This window comes from Vicia villosa, linkage group LG4 (genome assembly GCF_029867415.1).
Source record: "Vicia villosa cultivar HV-30 ecotype Madison, WI linkage group LG4, Vvil1.0, whole genome shotgun sequence".
NCBI lineage: Eukaryota > Viridiplantae > Streptophyta > Magnoliopsida > Fabales > Fabaceae > Vicia > Vicia villosa.
Window position 1 is genome coordinate 160,869,857 of NC_081183.1, and position 25,076 is coordinate 160,894,932.

At 35.0% G+C, this 25,076-nt stretch overlaps 2 protein-coding genes across 5 annotated transcripts; both read right to left on the reverse strand.

Moving 5' to 3' along the window:
* Window positions 1-4,078: 4,078 nt before the first annotated feature.
* LOC131595731 (uncharacterized) lies at window positions 4,079-14,311 on the reverse strand. 3 transcript variants are annotated; one of them, XM_058868187.1, is made up of 17 exons: window positions 13,820-14,311; window positions 12,124-12,322; window positions 11,115-11,420; window positions 10,740-10,829; window positions 9,960-10,433; window positions 9,711-9,818; window positions 9,103-9,233; window positions 8,882-9,011; window positions 8,039-8,405; window positions 7,458-7,952; window positions 7,165-7,343; window positions 6,921-7,079; window positions 6,507-6,581; window positions 5,953-6,070; window positions 5,248-5,399; window positions 4,860-5,075; window positions 4,079-4,762 (listed from the first exon to the last, which is right to left on the reverse strand). In XM_058868187.1, exons 1-17 carry the CDS (start codon window positions 14,020-14,022, stop codon window positions 4,118-4,120), a joined length of 4,047 nt encoding a protein of 1,348 aa, XP_058724170.1. In that variant the 5' UTR covers window positions 14,023-14,311; the 3' UTR covers window positions 4,079-4,117. The 3 variants fall into 3 exon arrangements, with proteins under 3 accessions (XP_058724170.1, XP_058724171.1, XP_058724172.1); XM_058868188.1 differs by having other exon boundaries at window positions 12,124-12,284; window positions 13,820-13,959; XM_058868189.1 differs by lacking the exons at window positions 12,124-12,322; window positions 13,820-14,311 and having other exon boundaries at window positions 10,740-10,822; window positions 11,115-11,338.
* A 6,024-nt stretch (window positions 14,312-20,335) lies between these two features.
* LOC131595732 (65-kDa microtubule-associated protein 6-like) lies at window positions 20,336-24,728 on the reverse strand. 2 transcript variants are annotated; one of them, XM_058868191.1, is made up of 12 exons: window positions 24,127-24,728; window positions 23,371-23,574; window positions 22,983-23,249; window positions 22,631-22,846; window positions 22,389-22,544; window positions 22,154-22,313; window positions 21,918-22,069; window positions 21,746-21,833; window positions 21,591-21,664; window positions 21,430-21,504; window positions 20,797-21,168; window positions 20,336-20,713 (listed from the first exon to the last, which is right to left on the reverse strand). In XM_058868191.1, exons 1-11 carry the CDS (start codon window positions 24,199-24,201, stop codon window positions 20,815-20,817), a joined length of 1,821 nt encoding a protein of 606 aa, XP_058724174.1. In that variant the 5' UTR covers window positions 24,202-24,728; the 3' UTR covers window positions 20,336-20,713; window positions 20,797-20,814. The 2 variants fall into 2 exon arrangements, with proteins under 2 accessions (XP_058724174.1, XP_058724173.1); XM_058868190.1 differs by having other exon boundaries at window positions 21,430-21,507.
* Window positions 24,729-25,076: the final 348 nt, after the last annotated feature.

The following is a 25,076-nucleotide window of genomic DNA, read 5'->3' on the forward strand; positions in this document are numbered from 1 at the left end:
GATACTTTTGGAGGGTCCTGATTGCACCGACACATTTGTTTGGTCTAGAATGCACCACCATTTATATAAATAGGGGTGTTAGGGTTATGTGATAACACATCATTTCAATAAAATATCTCTTCCTCAGTATTTTACCAATGTAGAAGTGTATTTCAATGGCTGCAACCCTGCTGTTCAAACCAATATTTCAGATGGGCCTGAATCCTTTGCCACCTTGAAGGAAACGTTGAACAATTTGCTGCTTGATTCCGATAACAGAAAGGTGACAAAGATCGAGTTTCGGGAGGACTTGATTGATACAAATGGAAGGGTGAAATACAACTTAATCGAGTTGAAGAATGATGAAGATGTGAAGGCCATGTGGAAATCATTTCGTCGTAGGATAACTAAAGGTCTGATCGAATTGGACGCGCAGATCCAAAGATCCGTTGACGACATAATGAACTGTCTGATTCGTCCAGAGTCTTCCGGTAGTGCCTAGGTTTTCATGTGTTTGGAGTACTGTTTATGCTTGTTTGTTGTTTGTCATCTGATGTTTGTTAACTATGTTTGTTTGTTATTTGTCATTTGATGTTTGTTATCTACTCGAAACATGTACTAGTCAAAAGATTATGCAATAAAAAAGATGTTCACACATAAGAATCATGATTTTTCCACAGCATATCATAATAGTGTAATGTAAATGTAATCGTATATATAGTACACGAAAAGAAAACATCTTATAAATCTTACAAATAGTGTCAAACATAATAAAAATAAAATTACATCAACCTAATAAAAATACAGACATCAAAAGTGTCTCAAACTGAGATCGATGAGACTAGTAGTTCTAATCCATATTCAGACAAAATAAGGCCCCCAAAAAGTCTAACCAACATCAACTGTAAAACATAACTTCGTTGACGTTATCCAAGATAACTGAACTCTCCCGGAGCATAGTCGACCAACACATTACCATGTGTTATATGATGAAAATAGATTCAGTGCAGAATAGCTACAAAGTTTTAAATGTTTTAAATTACGTTTAGCAAAAGTTATTAGTAACACTTTGTAGTTGATCTGCACTGAATCTAATGTCATCATCCAACACATGGTAATGATGGTCGAATATGCTCCGGGAGAGTTCAGTTATCTTGGATAACGTCAAAGAAGTTATGTTTTACTGTTGATGTTGGCTAGGCTTTTTTGGGGGTCTTATTTTGTTTAAATATGAAACTTATGTTTTGCTGTTGATGTTGATGCATGCTGTGCAATCCTCCTGGTCGGCCATAATGTCTGCGTAATACAAATAAAGTCGAATTAGATACAATTAAATTAGAAAAACGAAAAAAAAGATTTTTCTATATTCCATAGATACAGCAACAGAATGACCTAACGTTCATCTCTTCAACAAAAATTAAAAATATAAGAAAAATAGAATTAAAAAAAAAACTAAAAATACCGGAAATTCAAAATATTTCAAAATTTTCGGTACTGGACAAAATACCAGAAATTTCAAAATTTACGATATTTTTAAGAATTTATAAAGTTACCGGAAATTTTGAATTTTCCGGTACAAAATACTGTAAATTTCAAAATTTTCGGTAAAAAGTACCGGAAACTTACTAGTATTCGCGAAGTTTCCGATATCTCCCAAGAATTTGAAAAAACTGGTGCTCTCCGCGGTTTTGGAAAAATGTGGTAAATGATTTTGGATGGACATTTTGGTCTTTTCATGCATTTTGGGGGGTGCGATGGCTAATTTAGGGGGTGGAAAGTTAAATTCTCGTTTTTCGGAGATGCATCTCTAAACACATTTAATTTATATAAAGGGCGCGATAGACAAACCATCATTCTTCGTTTTCTACAACTTTTAAGATATCTTCATTGGAGCTCGTGATCAACTTTCTTCCGATCCATTTTTCAAGTATCGAGATAACCTCTACTTCAAGCTTTTCAATCCTGACTCACTCCACTAATTAAATTCAACATTTTTCATCCACAACACTTTTTTGAGTAAGTTTCTCATTTCACTTTTGAGTTTTGATTAATGCATTAGGTAAAATAGGTTGTTTTAAATGCATTAGGTAGTAGTCACATTCGAAATAGGTAGTTGTTAGAGACATACATACTCGTTTGGTTGCATTTAGATAGGTTATGGCAAGACTGGTGTGCGTTTATGCCATTGTTGAGAAACACGAGCTTATTCGGAGATGCATCTCCGAAATGTTTCCTTACTGATTTTCAGAGATGCATATCCATAAAGTGTCAAACTAATGTCATTTTCTAATTTTGTCCTAGATGCGGACTAATGTCATTTTCTCGTCTGTTCAGGAAAAATGAGTGAAACAACCCTGAAAGATTTAGACTCGGCCGTGAAACCCAACACGCGTCTGTTCGACGTGAGAGGGATGGACGTCAAAATGAGCAGGTCGGGGCTAGACAGGGAACCGCGCCTAGGCCTCATGACGAGGAAGCATCGGCTTCTAGGAGCCTTCTGTCTCTAGGGTCCTTATCACTAGGACGCATTTCCCCTGTTCGTTAAGACCGGGATGCACCTGATGCTCTTGAGGCTTATGCAAATGAAGCTCCTACTGCACTTCATGGTGTCCATGCAAAGGATTATCTAAGAGAGCCCTATGACTAAGGGTGACAATCGGGCATGCCCGCCCCGTTTAGACCCGTCCTGCAAAAGCCCGCAAAAAACGGGGGAGGGGCAGTCATAGTTGAGGGTGAAGGTCTAAAACCTTGGTCCGCCCCGCAAAAAAGTGATGGCGAGGCGGGCTAAGCCCGCGGGCAGTGTACTTTTTAAGCCTAAAAATATAAAATTTATGTTAATACTTATGCCCGCAAAAGCCCGTATAAAAAATGGGGAAGGGAAGGTCACATAAGAGGGTGAGAGTCTAAAACCTTGGTCCGTCCTGCACTAAAGTGCGGGCAAAACAGGCATGTCAAACGTATCAGACCCATTTTGCCAACCTACCTCTGACACCTCCTTACTAATATATTATAGAGATCATATTGCTTGGCATATCTGGGTCAAAGAGGTATATTTGTTAACAGTTGTTATTTATATGTTTTATACAAATTTCAAGCGACTGGTTTTGAATGTTGATGGCAGTAGCCTCGGTAATTCCGACTGATTGATTCAAAATGCTGATGATACTTGGATTCACGGTTTTGCGGATAATATTAATTATTTCAACAACCTTCATGTTGAGCTGATGACGTAATATCATGAATTGCGCTTGGTCTGAGAACTTGGCATCAAAGACCTGATGTGTTATTTTGACTTCAACTTTGCTATCAATCTTATCTCAGAGTCTGTTTATATTTGACATCATTATGTCGCGATTCTTCACAACATTAAAGAGCTTCTCTTTAGGAAATCATGAGTTCAACTATTTCATCCTCTTAGGAAAGAGAATGCTTGAGCTGACTATCTATCAAAATCTGAGACTGGTAATGATCCGGTGTATCGGTCCTTTACGAAACCTCTTGTTAAAATCGTGACTCTTCTGCTTATTGATGCGAATGAAACTGCATTTTTTAAATAAATTTTTATTCTTATTCTTTTTCTTTTTCCATTTGTACTAAAAAAATCATTATATTAAAGAACATTTAGAATTTCTCCATCTAAATTTTCCTCTTCCAAAAAGTTCTTCTTATCCTCCCTCCTAACTCGTAAATAGAGCTAAAAGCCAACTCAATACTCATTTATATGAAAATTTCTTTTTATTTTTAAGCCGTTTTTACCATTGCTGCAATTAAAAATGGTTATCAATTTTGCCCTTGATAAAAGTTATTTAACTGAGAATATTAAAATTTTGTTTTTACCATTGCTGCAATTAAAAATGGTTATGAAGATTTTTTTTAATAATTTTCATAAAAATTTCTTTTAATTATTCTTTCTTTATCTCTAACAGTGTAACTATATGATATATTAACTATCTGAGACTAATTTTCACCATCAATTCTACTACAAATGTTACCCTAATTCTCTCTGATTGTCATTTCTAATAATATGTAAATATAATCTTACCACAAGTTTTAAGAAAATTATACTGTTTAAATTATCTAAATTAAATTAGTCAGGATAAAGAAAATAGAAATAAGGTTATATGTGCAAATATGGATCTCAGCTATACATTTGATATTGAGAATCAATCTTGGTGAAAACAAACTCAACAGAAGCTAAATCTATGTCAAAACCATAACTCTGTCCTCCATACTGCACATACAGATATTCTTTGGGAGATGAAGGAAGAGGAATGATTTCCGAGATCTCTGATAAATCTGGTCTTGGCGGAGGAGGCAAAGCATCTTTCTTCTTTACAGAGTAGTAGATATCAGCTAAGAGAAGCCAAACAAGATCTGGATCAATAGATGCAAGTCCATGAAGGGCATTTAGAGAAGCATCGCGCAGTCCAACAACATTGCTACAAGCTATCCCTACAACTAAGCCGCATAACTTCTTCAAAACAAGTTCTAATGCTGTGGCACTCCTCTTATTATTGCATAAATCTGCAACCATGTTAAGCATAGCAATCTGAACTTTCAGATAAGAAGTCTCGGCCAATGAATCCTCTGGATTAACAGAACTGCTTCTATAAGGGAGTTGTAAAGGGGTTTTCTCATCTTTGAAATTGGACATTTTACGAAATGGGGATGTTGTCAGAAGTTTCCAGAAGTGTGTTCCGTCAGTATGGAAGCGGCGTGTGAAGAAATCTCCACCACATATTTGCACTACATTGCTGATCACATTCAAACACCTCCGTACAGCCTGCAATTGCATTCAGAAGTATTTTTTAGTCTCGGGCCATGAAGAAAATTTCACAAGATAATTCACAAGAAACGAACATGAAAGATGGATTGCTCACCACTGGGTTCCTGTTCTGAATACATGTAACAAGGAATGGCCATATTTTATTCATTGCCGGAAGCAGCCTGGTTTCATCAGCCCCTTCTTCGGTAGCCTCCAAAGTATCCTTCAGGTGATACAGTGAAAGTGATTCTAGCGCCTCTTCTATGTCTTCTTTAATATTTCTTTCATCTTTATAAGCTGCTTCTACTTTTGCCAATGCCAACAAGCCACTCTAAACAAGGAAGATCCCAATATCAATGAAGAAATAACAATAAATCTATTCATAAAAGAAAACAATAACTGACAAGCACTTTCCAAAACACCAGTTGGAAGTATAAAAACGTCATATTTACACTAGTTGCTACAATGTTGGAAATGTAAAAACATTTTCATCCAAAGCATACCTCAATTATATCCAGAGAAGCTAAGCAAATCTCTTGCTTGAACGATGCTAAAAGAGGGATTGCAGCAGTAATACATGAACCAGCAATAGAACCAACTGTTCGTCTATATCTTCTGGAATCATTTAACTTGAATAAAATGGCCTCCCACTGATCTACAAGAAAAATACTTCATTCAGTATGAATCAAGGAAGCAACGTCACTACAAGACAAGGCTCACAAAATCTGGTAGATTCATAAATGTCATTTAAGTCCTATTGTAGTGTTGTATAATAAACTTGGTGAAAGATATTAGATGTCATATATTCTGTTACGGTAGTAAAGCTTGTTTAGTAAGCTTTGGTTTGTCTATAAAATACATCATCTAAAATTTAGAATACAATTTCAGATACACATACAAATCACTCTTTCTCTCAAATCTCAATAAAACTATTATCAAACTTTTAACTTGAAGTAGGAAGCATGTTGTTTTTGCATCATGAGCTGTGCGGTGTACTCATGCAACTGAAAGGAAACATTTGTTTAACAAGCCACTGCGGAGGAAGGAAGCTGATCACATGCAATTGAAGGCCCCCAGAGGTGAACTACATACATTAGAGACTGCTACAATTGAAGGATGAATTTTGTATTCCACGGCAAAATTCATTATCCAATTTCTAATACAAATACAAAAATCAACCATATAAAAGATGGATTGCGATGCTGAACCTTGTGTTGCTTCTTCTGCATTGGAGATTGTAGACCTGACATCTGTGGAAAATGACTCTGCCTGAGGGGGCAACTGACAAGCTTCACGTTTCAAAGCCTTCACTATTTCTTCTACTGCCTAAAACCAACCAATTTACAGACAACTGATTAATTGTAGAATCAATATATTTTTCTTCTATCGAAGGGGGAATATAAGCAAAAGAGTAGCCACGGATATTTCTAAGGCAATAAACTGCTAAATATGTAAATTTTAGAGCTGTGTTAAATTTGGGTTCAATAACAGTATGAAAGAATTTGCTAATTACCATATAACCAACAAGAATATAGAGAGACAGGGCAGGTTGCTGTGAGAATATTAGGGTTACTTATCATAGTATAAATGGGTTTGGCTAATTACATGCATGGCTCAATGTCAGGAAATGCTTACAAAAATCCACGAAACAAGGAAATAGGACACATCTTTAGACTAAAGATAAAATTGTGCATAGTGCATAGATGCATGATCATAATGAGAAAGAAAGAAAGAAGGAGAGAGATGGTAGCTGGCAACAAACCTTTAAGAACGGTATAGTTAAATCAGGATGTTGATGTCTACCCAATATTTCGAGTTCAATTGACACACAGCGCATCTGTTCAATACCACATCATTAGAAGAACACAATCAAGCCTAAACATGTTGGAAGGTAATCCTTTAATTTGCATATATACGAGGGACTTTGTAAACAAAGGTGGAAGAGTTTAGAGAATGACGACAAATACAACTGTAAATACTAAATAGAGTAATAGACAACTCTAAATAGCAATTGAGTATTATTAGAATCAATCTTCTGTGTTCTTTGAAAAGAGATAAATCCTCAGATACGTGACCCGTACATCAAAAACTACTAAAGGCCAATAAAAGATCAGGAGCTATGCTTTTTTCCCTTAAAGCAGTGTAAAATTAAAATTTTAAAAAGACACAATCATACAGGTTCCTCCAGTAGGGGCAATATCTTGTGAGCCACTCCAATGTATGAAAGAATAGATGCTAGCACATTTGGCACATGATGATTGACATCCAAATGGCGTAATTGTCGACATATTGAATCGATCACATAATCTGCATTTTCCAAAACTAACTGCCCAACCTAGATAAATGCATACACTGTATAAGTTAATAGTTGTCCCAGAAAAAAAAATTAGGAAATGAATCGTCGTGACTAACAAACTAACCATTTCATAGCCAGATGTGGTGGAAACTATATGCAAGACAGAATCTGCAGCATTTCTAACTTGGTAACTTGAAGAACTGAGATTCTCCAACAAAAAATAAAGAGAGGAATGAAGAAATCCACTTGAAATAAAATTTGTTCCAAGGCAAAGATTAAAGATTCCTACTCCATCAATGATAACCTGTATAGTTAGAAAGCCATTGTCAACGTTATATGAACTTGCATTAGAATAAATATGAAAATATCAAATTGTAGCTAATAAACAGCAATGTCAGCTTAGCAAACAGTATCTTTCCTCGTGTAGCATTGCAGCATCTTGGAAAAAGTATAGACTAATATCTTCAACTACAACATTAAGCTGCAAGTCAGCAACTCTGCGATCAACAGGAACACTCCACACCTCAGCAGATAAATACTCGTGTAAGATCCCACCGATGCAATCAACTAAATAACTGTTCACAGCTGTATCTTTTGGTATCTTCCAGAAAGATTCATGAACAGCACTGTCAAGTTTGTAAGACTGAACCAGAACTCCTTGGCTTAGAGGAGACCTATGAAATATTCCAGCAAAATCATTAATTGCTTTATCTGATAGGCCAAATATCATCTCATTTATCATACATGCAGCTGTGCTTGTTTGCCGCAATAATTGTCCAGAACCAGTCCTTTCGTACCATGCCTGCCAGCTTTCGTTGTTGTATTCTTTTAAACGGAGTTCAGTAACCAATTTACGGAAGTTACCAAGAAGGGTCTCCGTCAAATGTGACAAAAGCCCTTCCCCACTGTGATCTAGCAACGACAAAGTTATCAAAAGTGAAGGTTAAAGACAAACACTATGAGAACTATGAGCAAAATAACATTTAATTGGAAATCACCTGCTAATATAGATAAACCAACAAGTCGGAGAATCCTTGCAAGTGGCTGGTATAATTTAAGACTCCCAACATAACTGAACCACGGGGGCATACGAGGAAGTTCGTATTTCTTTTGTGCAGTTTTGTCAGGTTCTTGTACATATTTTTTGTCAATAAGGCCAGACTTAGAGTTTTCACGCACACCAGAATTTAAAAGAGGAAGGCCATGACTGAAGAAATTAGATCCAGATTTCAGCTCAGCAACGGAGGGAAGGTATCCTACTGTTGATGATTGACTTGCTAAAGTGATTTTCCCAAGTGAACCAGAGAATACTGAATTATGGCTCAGGCAAGCAGCAAACACATCCAGGAACTTAGCTACTCCTAACTAACCATTTTCAAGCATAAGAATTGATGTCAATGAACAAAAAATAGGGTAAGAGTTCAGTAATGTGTATAACATAAAACATAAACATAAAGAGACATGTTATATCTAGCCTCTGCTTTTTATGAGCAAGGATAAAAAAATCAGACCAATCGTCGAACCGATGAAGGTACTTGTTAAAGGCTTAATTGTTTAACTGTAGTCAAATTGTAGTTGAGTTGAGTCGGGTATAGCTTAAGTAATATTTAGATTTTTTGCTGACAAATCTTTATAATAATATTTTAAAAGCCATTAAGAAAAATATTGGCAAAATCAACTCTTTTTTAATATTATATATAAGATATTATATATCTTCTCTTTCAATTTCAACTAACTATACGCCAATTTGCAAATCATAATCCATACAAAGATATACATATCTAAGGCTATCTACACAGACTCAGAGTAAGAACATAAGATATTATTAATGAAGGACATACAGGTGACTGAAGATGGTTCACCAATAGACGAGGACCAGAATAAAATATTATTGTTAGTAATTGTTGAGCATGTAAGACAGCAAGTGGCTCGTCATTGCTAAGCACCACTTTGGGAAGCTTTTCCAGGTGCCTGAATTTAAAAGAGGCAACAACTATGATCAAAGACATTGATAAAGGGGCAACCATCTGCACTGTGTGATTTCTGTCACAAAAATATGAACCTGATAAATATCTTAGCAGCATCATGTTCTATGCGAGATTTCCAACTCTGAGAGAACAAACACCCAAGAAAATCTTGTGCAGTTGAAGACACGTCATCAGATTCATCAACAGCCAAAGCACATAAGCACTCCTGAATTATTAGCAAAAAGATTTTTTTTTTTTTTTAAAAAGCAATTTACAAGTGTGGATTATAATGACAGGGGATAAGTATACTCTAAAAACTAATATTTGATAAAATGAAGTGGAAAAACCAGCAAAAAGACAATGAAATGTTTTTGAATTAAAAATAAATAAAATTATAGTTCTATGAGTGAAGAGAGAAAGTCATTGCTCTATAATTGAATCTGATTTATGTTTTGGTAGTAATGAGTTGTTACAGACACAATAGGAGACATCGGCTATATATAGCTAACCCTTTAGCTTCACTAACTGAGGTTTATATTAAACCCAGTATTAAGTGCTAGCAAGGACACTATCTTACACTAGGCTATGGCACATATAAGCAATTTTTCATTATAATTTGTCAACAAGATAGCCACAGAGAAACATGCCATATAGCACAAAGCTAGCAAAAACATTATTTCTTGTTAACCAGTTCAGATCTCACCAGAAGCATCAGTCTACTGTCCCCCAGTGTGTAGAAGCACTCCAATAAGAGTCCTTTTATGGCATCAACAAGTCCCTTTCTCACCTTTTGTGAAGAGTGAATACAGATCTGAAATTCAATGGTTTCACTAATCACATAAATCATTATATAGAAGTATTAAAATAAACACAGAATTGAGGTTATAAAAAACTCTGAAGGCTGAAGAAAATCCAAGGAAACTAATTTAATAAACCATCAAGAGGAACATACGTGTGGAAAAGTTGCACTCAGCAGCTTATTAACATGTGCTGTTGTCTTCTGGATCCAATCTTTTGTTCGGGTCACATGCAAAGACAAGGTTTCTCCATCAGGAGCCGTGCTTCCCATTTCTTGAAATTGAGTTTGGGAACAAGGTATCTTTTCTGACTCGACAATTCTATCTTCGACAACTTTTGTTTTAACAGAATCTTTAACTTGCAAGTGACGAAGCTCCTCCAAAAGAGAAAGAGTAGATTTAGACTCATTTGGATCAAAGCTTGCAGACACTTCCATGTCCAGGACTGATGCATTAGCATCATCCCGGAGAACTATCATAAGAAACTCTGCCAAACCTCTAATTGCTAGGCCAGTAGCCTCCATGCTTCCGGCAGCCCCACTTATCATTGTTTTTGCACCATGCAAAACTTTAGATAAGTTACTAACAATGCCAGGTAAAAAGAAAGCTAACGCATCTGCAGAACCAACCTACAAAAGTAAACCAGCACAAATCAATTTATCCAATTTACTTTATGAAAGAATACATAAATGCAAGAGAATATTGTAGAGGCAAAATTTTCACATAAAATTAGTCAAAAGATTATGAATACTAGCTTATAAAAAATATTTTCAAATCTTGACAAACAATATTACTGTCTTTTCTAGGGGTATCCCTTCCCTGCTTTGTATTTATACATAAACTACTCAACTCTAGAAATATTTTTCTTTCTTTTGCAAGAAAAATAAATAACTGTTATAAATTTTTCAAAGAGGTTAATTTATTTATTACATTACCTTAGCAACCAGCACTCTCAAAGTTTTGAAGGCTTCAATTCTAATTCTTGCAGAACCTCGTTGTCCCCTTGCAGCCTCCGTATCTGCAGCCTTTTTTGTAAGAAATAGGTATTACAAATTCACGAAATGACATAAAAGGAAGGGAGAATCCCAGTTAGGTCCTTTTCAATAGAAAGATCTCTATCTTGATTACTAGAAGATGTCTTCTTCTACAATAGAATTTCATTTATTCTTCAAATGAATTTTGGTTATTTTATTATAAAATGTGATCATAAACAGTTATTAGAAGAGATTAATTATGTACACCACCCCACTACCTCTAAAAAAATGATGAATTTTTCTGGGAAAACTCAACAACTATATAAATTCACATACTTTGAGAAGAAGTGATATCCAGTGTCCTACAGCAGCTGACGCAGTTTGGGATCGGAGAAATGCAAGTAAACATTCTTCTGATTCTGAAACGTTCTTGAAATTCTCATGAAGTCTATGATCATAAATATCATCTGAAAGTGCAGGTAAACCAGGAATTGTTTTACATGAGCATGACACATCAGAACAGGAATTTAAATTCAAAAGCAGTGCCCTGAAACACAGCAAAATTCCTTCACGAAACTCCTCTGAAGCCTCAGACGGTGACAGCAGAGCCCCGTATGTTAACTTCTTCAGTATCACAACCATCTGTTAAAGTACAAAAAATTTGAGTTTAAACATTTGGTTATGGCATATGAGGGGTACCCCATAGCAGTTGTGTTAACATAACCAAGGTATATATACTACTATATGGTTTTGGCACCTTCCTCGACGTACTATTTCATTGTGACACCAAGTATTGAGGGGATATGCAAGCTTACATCAGTGTAAGCAAATAAGCATACAGTCCCATTATATTAAAGAGCATATATGATGAGTTAAAACAATAACATACCGTGAAATGAAATCAAAGGCAAACGAAATGAACATGGGCTGACTATGTATAATTGCATCAAATGATCAAATAATAAGGTATATCTCCACCTGTTCCAAGTTTTACACTAGAACATATTGAGAGTAGTGTTTTGTATCTTCTACTTTGACCTCTATGGATGGGTTATAGTGCAATGGAGTTTCAACTTAAATTGTTAAAGTAAAACACTTCAAAAAAGAGTCAGTTTTTGTACTTTCAAGCTAGTATCCCCAATTCCAAAGGTCCCTAGATTTTTCTTTTCGACCATTTCTTTTGGTCCATTTTTTTAATGTTGAAAGCAATATAGTTAACGCTACGCATTCTGTGCACTTAACCATGCCAATTTAATTTAATTCAACAAGCAAATAAAAAATTCTCAGCATTCCATAATTTGAATGCAATTTGTATCAAATATCAAAGACAAATCAATCATCCTACCTGATTCACAGAATTCAAACAACACTTCTTCAGAAGCTCCTCCAAACATTTAACTATACCTTCAGCAACGCTATCACTCACTTTAAATGGTGTTTTTGGAATATCTGACAAAATATACTTTTCCTGAGAATCAAATTTCTGTGTAGATCTGCACTGAATTGCTGCATCAAGAAGTAGAACTAATGGAAACAGAGTATAACTGAAACAAAACAAAAAAATATAAACATCATAATGTGATGATGAAGTAAGCATCAAATAAAAAAACAACGTGATAAAACTCAGAACATAAATAATTAAGCTCCATGCCACAATGCAGAAAAATAGGGGGAAAACTGATTCCTAGCTGTCAACTAATTACATAATCATGCAGTGAATGAATTAAACCATTAGATGGCACCTAAGTCTTTCATTTCAAGAGAAGTGTATGTTTGGTTTCGCTGTGGGGAGAGCCGCGTGATTTCAGACACGTATAACTAATTCTTACATGTTTGGGTGATGTCAATAGGAATTGATTAGGAATGTACAATTGATTCTTACTTGAATATAGGACTTATAGTGTTTGACAACAAACATGACTTATACACTCAAATTTATCGTTGAACTTGCTTTTACATGAATTAATATAAACACAAAACACTTCACATTCAACTCTTTATTAACTAAAATCAATTTTATTAGCTTAATTCAATTAGACATGAGGCAGCGTTGACCCGTTACCAAACGTAGGCTAAGTGTATCTTTGTTTTTCCTTTTGAATGATAAAAAATTGATTCCATAGACCCAAAATTGTTTTTGCCATGTTTGAATGATCTAGAATAGATTTTATTGTTAAGAGTCTCACATCAGACAATATATAGCCTGAACATGTCTTTATAAGTGGGAGCATGGTTATCAAAATCTCTATTCAAATCTTAAAATCATACGATTTTGCGATTTCACTCACCTCCAACGATCTCGATCTTACAAAAATAATTGAGTAGGATCTTCCAATCTTAGTTATGATCTTATATTTTACGATCTTACTATTCCCTCCCGATCTTATGCAAGATCCCGATTTTGACAACCTTGAGTGGGAGACAATCCTCACTCTACAAGTCGGTTTTGTAGGAATGAGTTAGGTCGAACCACATTTCTTAACATGATATCAGAGTCAGGTTTAAGATTCGGTGGGGCACCTACAATCAAGTTTCCGCTATCGGGACACCCATCAATTACTTCCATGCTCCAGATGTCCAGTCTTTATAAGTGGGAGGCAATCCTCACTCTACAAGCCGGTTTTGTAAAAATGAGTTATAGATCCAACCACACTTCCTAACATTTGCATTTAGAATTGATTCTAACTTGAAACTAGACTTTGTAACTTTTGTCTCTACAATTGGTTTCCAGTCTCAAATTTATTCAACTCATTTTTACACATAGTTAAACATAAATCACGTTACTTTTTACATTCAACTCCCTGACTTACAATCAATTCTATTCTAGAGTTAAAACCAATTCTAATAGTGAACCCCAAACACACCAAAATCAATTTTTACTCTTCAGAATCTCTTCATGCTTCCCAAAAGTGAATACTCTAATCCAAAGATGCACTCAAATCAAGTTTAAACTCAAAAGCAACAAATTCTAACTTCCAGAATCAATTCTGGAGGCAAAATCAATTTTATTTTTGAAATGGTGAATAGGAAAGAAAGCTTACTCGAAGAAGGGTTGTAAAGTAGAAGGCAAACAATTCTGAAGGAAACGAAGGAGTTCGGGGATGACAGTAACAGAACAATGCTTCTGATTCTGATTGTGAGGGTTCTGCAAAAGTTCCAGAAGTTTCATGGTGTGTGATTTTAAGCGTTGGAAGGTGATAGTTCTGAGTTGTTCAGTTTCTATTCCTTCCTCAACTTCCTCCATGTCTTCGATGATTGAGGTTTTGGATTTTAGGACGCGCGTTTAGAAGAATTTGAGTTGGCTGAAATGAAGTGCGTTTTCAGTTTGAAGGTTGTTACAACGGATTCGCGGTGGATGAAACGGTTTAGAGGTTGGAGAAGATAAAAAAAAAAAAGTTGAAAATTGCTCCGTTAGAATTGTCTGAAACGCCCAGGCAAGGCAAGTAAGAGGTTCACCTGGGTCGTACTAAACCCTGGAATGGATGTTAATTAGTAAAAGGGATAGGCGTTGCTTTTCGAACCTCTCCAAATTTGCTACTACAAGTAATAAGACAGCTCCATGGGAATTGCTCAACGCACCCTAAGCATTCCTTTCTTACCTTGTGAAAAATAAAAAATATTCTTCAAATTTGGAAATACATTTTCAAACACATCTAACTTATCTTTAGACTTGATGCACTAGATATGATAGTGAACTATTTGGGAGCTAACACAAATGATACATTAATGTTAGATTTTAATTCTTGGAGAAGATGTATGTACACCACCTTTGGAACTGAAGGTCGATGATGATGATGCACAAGTTATGATTCGTAGAGCATATACATTGAGGTTATAACTTGTGTATTTGATTGGTAAATCCATCTTTGTGGACAAGAATGCTTATTTCGTCGATGTGGTTTACCTTAGACAGTTCATTCACTTTGAGTAGGTTCGTGAGTAATACTAGAAAGCTTTTTGTTTGGTTTACCTGTACTCGAAGTTAATTGAAGGTTGTCTTCGGAAGAAAAAATAGATGACAGTTTGTTGTACGTTGTTTACGGAAATATATTTGCACATTTACGGTTAATGTACCATTTTTAGACATGAATCCTCCAACGCTTTCTACGCATCTTCGGATGGTCATATGTTGATGATTACATTAAGGATCAGTCGCGTGCTTGTGCATTTGTCCCGCTCGGGTGACCCTTCAAAGTGTTTCTTGACCACACTACATTAGATGATATCAAATACACATTATATGACGTCGTCCGACACAACCCTTGGATGATATAGCCTTTTATTCTGGATGCTGGCTTGTGGGCCATGTTTGATGTATCCACATCTACCTAAGCGAGTCATGTTTCAATTTGGGTATCTACATGTTCTTCTAAGAGACCCTTATGTTATGTGTATGTTGTAACACCCCGATATTTTGATTTAATTATATAATTGATTATTTGATGTTTTGATGTGATTATATGAGTCAAGGTGATTTATTTATGAGATTATGTGACATGTGATGTTTATGTGATGTGTGTGGGGTAGTTGAATTAAGTTGTTAATTAGAATAATAATATAAAATAGTCTAATTAGCATTGTTAATATTTAATTAAATAAAATAAGATATATTGAGATAAGTTAGTAATGGAAAATGAGAAAGTTCGTAATAAGGGTCCTAAGGCTAACTAGGTAAAAATGAGAAAATAGGAGAATTATTCATTCAACGTAGAATTTGGAGAAAATGTGAAAGAAGAGAGAGTTAAGGCAAGAAGAGGAGAAGGAGAAGATCAACCGTAGGAATTCGAAAAGGGAATCAGTTCGACTAATAATCTAAGATAAGGGGGTTATCATGAGTATTATGTTTGATTTAAGGGGTTGATAATTGTATGTTGGGTTTTTGTGTTGTTCTTGGTGAAATTGATGAACTATGTTGATAACTTGTTTGATGGTATGATTAACATGTTGTATGATGATGAGGATTGTTGTATTGATGATTAATAACATGTTTTACATTCAAATCCACCATTGTTGAGAATTTGAAGGTTTAGGGTTGATAACGAATCTTGGGATATAAATGAATAATTGTGTTTTTGGGTTGGTAATGATTAACACATGTTAGAACTAGGATTATAGACCTTAACTCGCAGAAAATTAACGATTAAAACAGGTTTTTGGCCAAAAGTTTGGATCTGGACTGATGTGGGTCGCGTAGGAATTTTCTGCAGAATCGCAGAGTCCGCTTAATGCGCGCTTAAAAATAAAAAGAGGGTCAAGTCAATAGGTATCGCGCCTAGCGCTATACAGGGTGCGCTTAGCGCAGGTGCCTGAATCGAAAATTAATATTTTTGAAAAATAATTTCAAAACATGGAAGCTTATATTTTAATATAATTTTTGAGAATTTTTTGAAATTTACTGTGCACGTTTGGGTAGGCTTAGAAGGCATTTTGTATGTAACTTGGTTTGGTGAATCTTTGTGTTTCTATACTTGACTTTGGTGAATGTTGTTGTGATGATTGATGACGTGATGAATTGATGATTGTGTTGAGCTAACCAAGATGTTGTGAAGTTGTATGTTTGACTAATGACACGACCTTGTTGAATACATGAATGATGATGCCATTTTGACTAGCCGTAGTCGTTGATTTTGAGACGTTGAGCATCATGCATCCATAGCATAATTGTAGGACGAGAGTCCACTGATATTGTATGACCTTGGTCCAGTGACGGCCCTAAATCCCATTGTGTGGATTGAGTGCAACTTGTTGATGTGCTCCGGTTCCAAGCGGGAATCGATCATATAGTGGGGATCTTTGGAGAACGATGAGGGAGTCGTCAGTGTTGAATTGGTACCACATGCATTAGTCCATTGTTGTAATCTTGTGTGAAAAATAATGTTGCTTGATTATTTATGACGTGGTTGATGATTTCAAGTGTTGATGTTGTGAATAGGTGATGATGTGCAAGTGTGAGTAAGTATGAATACCTGATGAATATGTTGTATCGCTATATATATATGTGATTGATTATTCGTATGCCACTAGTATATCTATTCCTTATGTCTTACATAATGAATATGAAATACTCACCCTTTCTGTTTGAATATTGCCTCCACGTGGGTAACGCGTAGGTGATCAGGAGTAGTCCGTTGAAGTTTGAGGATAGCTTCATGGCGTCCTTTTACCGTTGTTTAGTTTGAAGGGGGTCTTGCTCTGATACATAATATCGGGGATGGGGTCGTTATGTTTTGGAACTATTATATCCTCTTTGATTATTTGAGTTGAATTATATTTTGATGTTGATGTTTTTAGTTGTAACTCATGAACCATGATGTTCAGTTGGTGTTTATGAAATTTATTTTAAATATGTTTAAGATTGTGGATTCCGCTCCGAGATAATATGCTTTGATTTATGATGATGAATGAGATATCATTTTTAAATGAATTTTGAGAACCCGTGTTACGGAGCAGGACTAATGTTTGTGAAGTTTTATGGCGATGTGACACCCTTATTGGTGATTTTATTTGATGTTAATGCGTATTATATTTGCGAATATTCTTTGTGGGTTAGAAGGGTGTTACATATGCTCTTCTCACTATGGTCCGCAGAGATGTAGATGTAATGTATGAAGATTTGTAAACATATGTTACTAGATGAAGCATGAAGTGTGGCAGTTTCTTACCAATGGAGTACTGCATTCGGCTATATCTAGTGGTATTTCAGTGTGTCACATTCTTACAAGTCAGATGCTCGCGGAGAGCCACCTAAGTCAGCTCATCGAGAGATATTAGAGGAGAAGCAGACAAGGACAAATCATGTCGTTGATGTGTTACATGCATGTCATTGTATATGAGCCATTATGCGAAGGGGTATAGAGAGGGAAGACTTTCTAGAAGGCACTTCTACGAGGGATACTATAGAAGCCATTCTATTTAAGGCACGGATGGTGTTGCACTACATGAGATAGAGAAGGAAAAAGGGGGCCTAATATACCTAGTAGTATTTGATTGTATTTGTATTATGGATTACATATAGTATTATGGTTTTGTAACTTGTCATTTTAATTGTATTATGGATTTTGGATTAGTTTTAATATATGACATTTTAATATTATCATATCAATGTATGTTTTAATTGATAACAAATTTACTATGATAGTATACTTATTATACATGGCCTATTACATCAATGTATTTCTTAAAAAAGGTTAAATTTTAGTGTTAAGGGTGATTACAAAGATGCATTTTTGGACTATATTATAAAAAATTAATGTGTGATTCAGTTATGAAGGGATGTGGTGCCTATGAGGTTACTACGAAGATGCATCTCCGGACTCAATTGTTGGACAAGAATATGGATAAAAAAAGGTCTAGAAAGGGGAGTTGAATAGAACGATCCCCTTTAAATCAATTTTAAATTTTTTTGAAACAAAATCAAAGATTTACAGGAAAAAGCGAAAACAAAATAAGATAAAAGCTCGGAAACGCATCAAAAAGATTTCTAACCAAGATTTACAATGATATCACTACAAGACAAGTTCTTTCAAAGGCATAACCAAACAAGATACACAAAGTTGTTTGACCAAAGCAATTTAAAACCTTGACATAGAGATACTTTGATCATAATTAAATTAAAGATAATTCAATACGCTTGATGCAACACATACTTATTCTTACACAATAAATTATTATAAGCAATATCTAATCTAGAAAACATGCAAATGATGCAAAAATGTAACACCTACATAGAAAATGCAAAAAAATTAAAGAGAGATTGGGAGAGAGAAAATAGTACACAGAGATATATAGTAGTTCGACAATTCTTCCTCGTTATGTCTACTCTATTCTTCAATGGTTTTAAAATCATTGGGAAAATAAGCATGTCTTCCACTATTTCAACATTTAATATACAAATATTTTGGTACAACGAACTATCATCAATCTAAACACTAATAGCCACACTGTATTAGCCAACACAAATCTCAAATGACAATTCCTTATGTAGTTGCAGATAATCAACTGTTAACACTCAAATGATTATGAAATGGATGAATGAGAAATAAAAATGGGATGATTAAATGATGTGAATGAGTAGAATGAGGAGAGATTTTTGCAAAATAATACTTAATGATGGAATGTAATGAGTGGGAATGAAACTGAAAGGACACGCGCGCTAAAATTAAATTTTGAAATTTGTGATTCGAATCAACTATAGTGTGATTTGAATCAGGTGCTTAAATTTTTTTTATGAAAAACATGTGCATCATCACCAGCATTATTTTCAGTGGCATCCAAGTGGTTAGTATAATTTTGCTTCAGAAAAAAAATCTAGCATGACATCATTTAGTTTCTCTAATCTCATTTGGGTATCACTTGGATCAGCTCCTAATTATGTCGTCATTAGGTCCAGTGTCTTAGGTCTTTGAATCGAAGAGTGATCCAACAGTTTTCTTGTGATCGGAAGATGGATGATGGATGATACATCATTAATAATAATACTCATCTCGCTAATAAGATGAAATAATGACATATCTGCATGTCATCTCTCAGCAAATGTCGACGGAAGACCATGGCCAATATAACAATATCATGTCCTACACAAGCCCTTCAGTCCAGATAACTCCAATACTTCTTAAAATCATGGTTCATATGGCTGCAACAGCTTTGATATTTTCCTATTATGGTTTATACACTTCAACGTGTCACAATACTACAACAATAAATACACCAATGTTGGATGATTTAATTAGTATAAATAGATGTTTAAAAGTGTAATTAAATATTTATGCTACATTTCCTTTTTCACACATTCCTAACGGTATGGTTTGCATATTTAGGGAGTAGTGACATATCATATGGACCTCCAAGAAAACCATCATGTGCGACAACATATCTAGATGAAGGATGCATTCTCCCTATATTGAAGCGTGTTTAGACATACGATCATGTTTATACCTTGGTTGGAGGTCAAGAAAATTGCATGAAATTATTAAGGACCATGTTTCTATTATAACCGAAGTTTGTCTTTTATAAGTTAGTGGCAGCAGTTGCAGTTAAATGTAATCTATATATTTCGCCAATGTCACAACTCATAAGTATTACAACGAGTATCCATATAATCGGTTTAGACACAACGTTCAAGCCAAAGCATTAAGATATTGTAATGACACCAAAGTTGACGACAGTTCATGTAGTGACTTGTCAAAACTTGGATCTATTATCAATTTCAATGACTATACTCCAAACCAGAAAATCATTCACATCTATAGATAATTCAATTATTAATTATGGCATATTTAATTGATTAACAAGTCTTTCAAAAGATTCACATCCATATATGTTTGAGTATTACATTCCAACTATTCCATTCATGATTGCACTTCAAACACAATAAGTATCCAATGACACAAAGTTGACAAGACCATGCAACTAACTAGGCCACCCTCCTTTAATTAATCATGACCACAATACTAATCCATATTCAACTTTCATAAAGGCTCACTAATGCTGAGTTGCCGTGTTTAATCTGTTAAACCATCTACTATCAGCTTATCTCAATCAAATTCAAACCCTTTGAATCACACTTGAAATATATATTATTTAAATGCATCAAAACAATGAGCACATGAACTTTTCCTACAATTATGGATCAAAATAATCTTTGTTACTACTACTACTCACTGAAAATCATATATATACACCTGAAATACAAAGGAAAACAAACAAAACCAATAACATACACATAGTCAAACACTCTATAATCTTCACTGCCTCCTTAACTGTCTCTACTTGTTGTATCAACACTTCCCAAACCTGATAAACACTCTAATTTCCTGTCCTCAAATGTCAGTTATCACTCACTGAGTCACTGTCCATGTATATATATCTCAGCTTATTGCAAGCAACATACTATTCACAAGGTTTAATAATGTTTACAGGAAAATCTTACCCTATTCCTGCAAAAGTAAAATCGTAATCACCTTTTTGATCAAAGAATTGCATATATTTTTAGCAAGTGGAAGATGGAAACAAAACCTACCATTTTTGGTTTTTTGACTTAAACTTGTGGAGGGGACTCGGGTTCGGAACTGCAACTATATGACATTGTATCTTCCTTAGGTATTGCCACAAAGTTGAGAGGTGCGGTAGACAATCTTCTCGTTTCGTTGAAGTATCCGTTTTGACGACCGGAGTAGGAACGTGGTGTATGTAGTTCAGATGTTGTACCGCTCACTGAGTTCCGACGAGGTGTGGGAGGCATAGATACATTGCCATTTCCGTTGCCATAGCCGTTTCCATTTGCACGATGCCCGTTTGTCTTTCTAAAGCTGTTAGTTTTTCTTGGACTAGGTTTAGATCCATATATGGCTTCCTTTTGATTTTGAAGTAGATCTTGCATCTTCTTTTGGTCCTTTGAAATCGAAAATAAAAACCATGTCATTTAATTTAGACCAATACATAAGAAAACAAATCACCAAAACCAATGGACAAACAACAAATTCTTTTTTTTTTTCCGATCCATAGACGAAGTGGTAATAACCGCAAGAAAATCACACAACCATGAGAGTCGGGGCTCGAACCCTGCTGTTGTTAGTGGAGCTAGGATTTTCGGGCACAACCAATTTTTATTTAATACTACTATAAAAAAATATGGACAAAAAGGTAAATTTACCCTCTGTCGTCTCTTCACTTCTTCTCTCTGTTGCCTGGTCAGTTTATAATCATCCAATAATTCCACCAAACGTACCTGCGGATGATGTAGAAAATCAAAATTAAAATTTACCAGTGAAGGCGATGATAACCAGAAATAACTACACGCACTTCAAAGCTTACCCCATCATATAGAAAGCAAGTCTTCTTTTCATCTTCCCATGCTAACGTTTTGCTTATAAGATTGTCAACCATTGCTGGAAGGAAAAAGAACACTCTGTCATCATAGGTCTACATTGAATTGTCAGCGACAAAAAGGCATTTCATGAAAGCAATACCTGGAATTTTGGTTACAGTTACTCTAGCTCGTTCGGCACGTTTCAGATTAATGTGAGCACCTCGCCCAGCACTGTACCGATTATCATCCTGAAATTCCATGTATTACTTCAGAGAACAAACTAAATAATCAATATGCCCTATGAAGGTATACAATAGGGAATTACTGCTTACCTGGCTATATTCGTCGAGCCAATTTTCCTCTTCACAAGCAAAAAGCCACTTATCAATCCTATCTGTTACATCTCTTCTGCTTAAAGCTTCATCTTTAGCTTTCACTATCTGTGCTTCAATGTTAGCTAATAATTCACAAGGATCAACCAGGCCTGTATCAACAACAGCAAGGTTCAATAGTGTCAGATTTTTCACACCAGTGATTTTTCTGTGTAAAAACTCTGTAGGGAACAAACCAGAATCTATTAATGCACTAGCTTTCTCGGCAGCAGTACTTGTATCAGGTTCAATATGAGTCAATCTACATATTTCTTCCAACTCTGACCTCTTCTTAAAAACAAGTTCTTTCATTCTACTCGCTTTTAGTTTCGCTAGTTTTTCCACTTCTGCTGAAGCCTGAAAAAAGGACTTCTCATTTAATTTGGCGTTGAAAGAGAAAAATGGTGAAAGAAATGAAAGAAGCTTTTAAACCTTCTCTATCACGTCTGTTGAAAGACCACCTCGTTCGGTGATTTCAGATGGCGAAGATGCAACAATAGAAGTAATCCTCAGAAAAGTGTTCCTCTCTTCTTTTGAAGTGTCCATCAAATTCCAAAGCTCGAATAGGTCAGTGACAATATCCTTCAACTGCATTTCCAAAAAGTACACTTTATGTCAGGTTAAAGAGAGAGAGGGAGGGAAGTTACAACAAATAAAGAGACTAGTAAAATCACCTTCTGTATTCTGACTTTTCTTTCGGTCTTTAACTTGAGAATGGTCTTCTCTAAACCTTCCAATGTGCTATCGCTAATATTAGTTGATTGCTCCACCTGAGTCCCATGCAAGCTTGGATGCACATCTTCTACCGTTTGGCCGAAATCCAATCCAAGAACACCACAGAGAGAATGCACCTCATTTACACATTGCAAGACTTTCTGAAGTCGATCCGACTGGAAGAAGGAAAAAACATAGAAAGTGCACAAATGAGTTATAAAAGGAGAATTAAGGTTACAAAAGCGACAGTTAAAAAGGAACAAAGGAAGTAATAAGATTCGAAAAATGGAACTTGTATACCATAATACAAACCTTTTCTTTTTGAAGACTACGGAGATGTGTTTGATATTCGTTAAGTCTTCTAAGCGACAAGTCTTGTTCATCTTTACCGCCTGTACTGCTCAAATCATCACCAACCGTATGGATTCCACAAATTTCACCACTTATCTTTTCAATTTGAGTTTTAATATCTGCGAATTGTTTCAACCTTTCTTCTTTTTTCTTCTTCAATTCCTCAACTAATGGTGTGACAGATGCGAGTTTCTCCTTCAAAGATGCTGATCTTTTATCCGCCTTAATCTATAAATGCATAGACAATTAAATCAGAAAGTTAGCATACAGCTATTCCTTGGTTATCTTCAATCCTGATATGCTGGCATAACCTTTATTTTCGACTATTGGACACAAATAAGTATTTTACCGGAGAGTGAATGTCGTGTTCCCCAAGTGCAGCCATTAGCGTAGCAATCTCGGCTTCCTTTGCTGCAACGGATTGATGAAAACGTGCTTTCGTGTTGGCAGCCTCATCGACTTTCCTCCTATAAACATCTAAGCATTCCCTCTCTAGCTCCATCAACATACGATCTTTGTCCTTCTCGGTCTCTCCGATATCGTTCCATATTTGCTGCACACAAAAATGAGGTTTGTCAGCCCAAGTTAAGAAAGAGCTTAAAAAAGACTCAAATTAAATTATCTGCAACCAATCAAGAGACTCATTTATCAAAGACCAAGTCACCCTTAAATTCCATATTAACAACTGAATTAGTAACTTCCAAAACATGTTAACAAAATCATTCTAGTGAAATTCAAAATTCTGCAGTAAACCAATTTCTGAAAAATCAACCACTTGAAAATATAAAGTAAAAACAAAAACTTAAAAAAATGACTTTTTCAACTCAGGGTAATCTCATGAACAAACAAATACAAACCCTCTATTAAAATAACCTACATAGACCCTATAAGTGCTTTTTCCTTTTACACAGTAAAACAGACAAAAAAAAGTTGACCAAAGAAGAAACAAAATATCATTGGTTAGAGAATAACAAAGAAGAAGAAAAAGCGTTAGTATCATAACAAAATCATTAACAAAAATCAAACTTTTCATCATCAACAACAATAACGCACTCAAAAATTCTCTAAACAAAGTTGAATTCTGAAAAAAGTGAAAGAGAAAAACCTCAAGTTCTTTGAGCAAAGAAGTGCAAGTAGTGCTTAAATGGATACTAGTAATAGGACTTCCAATGGCCAACATTCTTCACACAATTTGAAAAACAACACTCACTAGTAGTGATAATAACAAAACTTCAAAGAAAGAACCAAATTTCAAGAGAGAAAAATCAACCCTTTAAGAGATAAACAAAACAAGAAAGCAAGAAACTTTCATGATAAATACAAAGAAACGTGAGGATTTTCCATTGCTTTCAAACAAAACAAACTCCAACAGATCTAAAGTTAAAAGCTTTGGTTAAAGGGTCACACTCTTTCTCTTGAAGAAACTGTTTTGGTGACAAGAAAGCTGAAAAAAAGATCTGTAAAGAGAGGAAGAACTAGGAAGGTGTAGAGAGAGAGAGAGAAGAGAGAGAAAATGATTGTTATGATTATTGGTTTGTTGGAGCTTGGTGTAGTTAGAAAAGGAAAAGAAAAAAAAGAAAAGGGTTAAGCAAAAGCAAAGGGATAATGGAATTTTTAGGGTTTGGTTGGTGGTTGTAAAAGATGCTAGAATGTAACAAAATGTGGAGAAGGAAAATGGAGAAGCAGGTATTATGGATCTGTATTGTATATAGTACTGTGTAGTGTGAGTGTATGTATATGCTAGCTGTGAAAGTACACATTTGCCAATGATTTGGAGTGGGTAGAGTAAACAATAGTAACATGGATTGTGTTATTTTATTACCTCTCTTTAAATATAATTTTTTTTATAAAATGTTGCTTTAAATTCATGTATAAATTTTATTTTAAATTGTTATTGGATTACTCTCTCCTTTCCATAATAACGAGTGACCCAATCCATTATTTCACACAGATTAAAAAAATGGTTAAAAATAAGAGAGAATCGTATTTTTACTATACTACCTTTATTATGTATTAGGAATGATAAAACTTTTATTAATTAGAGGATAAAATTAG

Coding starts and splice junctions, on each gene's coding strand:
- LOC131595731 (XM_058868187.1), bottom strand. CDS start 14,022: ATGGAGGAAGTTGAGGAAGGAATAGAAACTGAACAACTCAGAACTATC. Junction 12,323..13,819: donor ACTTTACAACCCTTCTTCGA/GTAAGCTTTCTT, acceptor GTTTTGTTTCAG/TTATACTCTGTTTCCATTAG. Junction 9,819..9,959: donor TGAGTGCAACTTTTCCACAC/GTATGTTCCTCT, acceptor ATTGAATTTCAG/ATCTGTATTCACTCTTCACA.
- LOC131595732 (XM_058868190.1), bottom strand. CDS start 24,201: ATGTTGGCCATTGGAAGTCCTATTACTAGTATCCATTTAAGCACTACT. Junction 22,545..22,630: donor GAAAAGTCAGAATACAGAAG/GTGATTTTACTA, acceptor TTGGAAATGCAG/TTGAAGGATATTGTCACTGA. Junction 21,665..21,745: donor AACTGTAACCAAAATTCCAG/GTATTGCTTTCA, acceptor TTTTCCTTCCAG/CAATGGTTGACAATCTTATA.